Below are 2,176 nucleotides of genomic sequence, written 5' to 3'. Positions count from 1 at the left end.
AAATTTCCTTTCCTTCGGAGAGGAAGGGCGCGTTTCCGCCCCTCGCCTAACGAACCGGCGCGCGATCCTTCGCGAATTATAATCGAGAATCCCAAGAATCCCAACGAGGGGCAAGAAATCGGAGAAATTCCATCGTTTCGGGACGGTTAACGATGAATTTTATTCGAAATCCGTCTTGTCCTTCTGCCCGAGACCGAGATTATCAAAGTTCCGCTGGAAGTTTTCCTCCAGCAAGATCCTCCTCGAGATTCGTTATACAACGAAATTGGCCTCATCGTTCGTATAACCCGATTTAATAATTGTAAGTACAACGAGAGACGTCGGCGAGAGACGAATTGCACACGTTTAAAGGGGGAGGAGAAACGTTCGCGAAACATCTGTTACGAGAGGGGAGGGGGAGGGGATTGGGGAACAAAAGCGCGGCGATTATCCGCGAGTCCGATCGTCGTCCATTGTCGACGCGGAATCGCCGCGATAATCGGGCAAGACTCGACGGGATCAGGTTCTTCGTTCCGTTGCTAAATTCTACGGTTCTCGAGTGTGCTTTGGAAACTATTCTAAACAGCCGTTAAACGGATAACGATACCCTAGATTGGCGTAGCTGATGGTGTATCCGAGAAGTTCGCCATTCCACAGGGATCGATCGGGTGGTTGCCAGGTGACCTTCACTTGCTGCGGTCCTAAGGGTTCAGCGATAACGTGTCTGGGCGATCCACCGGGAATCTCGCCGTCGGTCTGGGCCTGTTGTCGTTGCCGTTGTCGTCCAACGTAGCGATTTTTTCGTCGATCGATCGAAGAAGGATCGAAGAGTGAAAGGAGAAACGTTCGATACGTTAGAAGAAAATGGCGAATACGTTCGAATATATTAACGAATATATAATAAGATGGATAAGTGATATAATGATAATTTTCTTTTTTTTTTTTTTTTTTTTTTCTTTCTTTTTTTGAGATATGCTGAAATGTTTTTTGATACTGACATGAAGGATGTCGCTTGGCGCTGATGTTCCAAGATGATTTTCCGCTAGCACCCGAAAGTGGTAGGAGGTCGCCGGTTTTAGGGGCGATACCAGCGCGACCGTGTTGTCCCCTGCCACCATCTTCTGCGTGTTGTGCTCATGCCACACGTCTTTCCAGCAAAAGGCAACGACAACGCTTAGAGGGCTTGTGTGCATCGTTGATCGCTAAGGTAATCGACGAATTTACGAACCGCTACGACTTTCGCGCGTACCTCCGCCTTACTCCCCGAGGCGGTTACCACAATGCCACCACAATTTCGCTTCACTTTATACGTGTAAGAGACATCTCGTCGACGACGGTTAAAGCGTCTTATAAGCCAGTTTCGACCTCACTGTACGAGAATTCGAAAGCGAAGATCGCGTTTCTTCGTCGATGACCTTTCCAAACTTCCGAGATCAAAGTTTATCGAAATCAATTTAAACCGTGTTACGTGTCCGTTGTTTAACGCCTGTTGTTGCTTATATTCGGAGCAACAACATCGAGAAACTTCTTTACCAAAGCTTCTGCACTTTACCCGATTTAAAGCGAAAACTTTGGAAAAATAAACTTTTCACGAAGGAAGACTATCAAGGCCGCGAACCTTCTCATTTTCTTAGGCGAGAACCGACCGACTTTGACTTCTGGCTTTATCATTGGCTCGAAAGCGACGAGGATTCGTCAGAGGCGGCGGCACGTAAGGCGGCGTCGAGAAACGAGGTTAACCGGCGTCGAGAGAATTAGTTTTTGACCGATAGTCGGTGGTAGAGTAGCAGGTAATCCGCCTCGAAGCTGTCGAAAAATCGAACGTGCGAACGTGTACAGGAGATCGATGGGAGGAGAGAGGGGGAGAAAAAAAGAGCAAAGGTGAGCGAAAGCGATGGTACGCAAGGTTTCCAAAGTTTTGAAACAAGTTAATCAAATGTATCCCGCTGCGAGTGAACAAAAAAAAAAATAAAAAAATAAAAAACGCAAGTGCGTTTTTTTATCACGTGCCCTCGATGCTCGTTCATACGTGTAAAAAATTCATCGCTATCACGCTTTACTCTGGAAACAAAAGGGAAAATGAAAGAGAAAGACAGGAAGAGGGGAGAAGGGAGAAAATCGAAATTAAACGCGTGTATATTTAATTTCAATCCCGTGGCCCGCGTAAAGAAAAGAAAAATATTATATATATATGTAT

The 2,176-nt window shown here is 46.1% G+C and overlaps 1 protein-coding gene across 1 annotated transcript in view; it reads right to left on the bottom strand.

Moving 5' to 3' along the window:
• LOC102670645 (Down syndrome cell adhesion molecule-like protein Dscam2) overlaps nt 1–2,176 on the bottom strand; it is a 119,534-nt gene that overhangs the window by 13,540 nt on the left and 103,818 nt on the right. The window contains exons 17-18 of the mRNA XM_031513683.1: nt 978–1,126; nt 587–741 (exon numbers count right to left, since the gene is read on the bottom strand). Of these exons, the coding sequence (XP_031369543.1) occupies nt 587–741; nt 978–1,126 (304 nt within the window). The remainder of the gene's footprint in view (nt 1–586; nt 742–977; nt 1,127–2,176) is intronic.

The sequence above is a fragment of the Apis dorsata genome, unplaced genomic scaffold (genome assembly GCF_000469605.1).
Source record: "Apis dorsata unplaced genomic scaffold, Apis dorsata 1.3 scaffold_683, whole genome shotgun sequence".
NCBI classification, from domain to species: Eukaryota; Metazoa; Arthropoda; class Insecta; order Hymenoptera; family Apidae; genus Apis; species Apis dorsata.
Note: the sequence above shows the minus strand (reverse complement) of the source record. Positions and strands in the feature narration are given on the sequence as shown.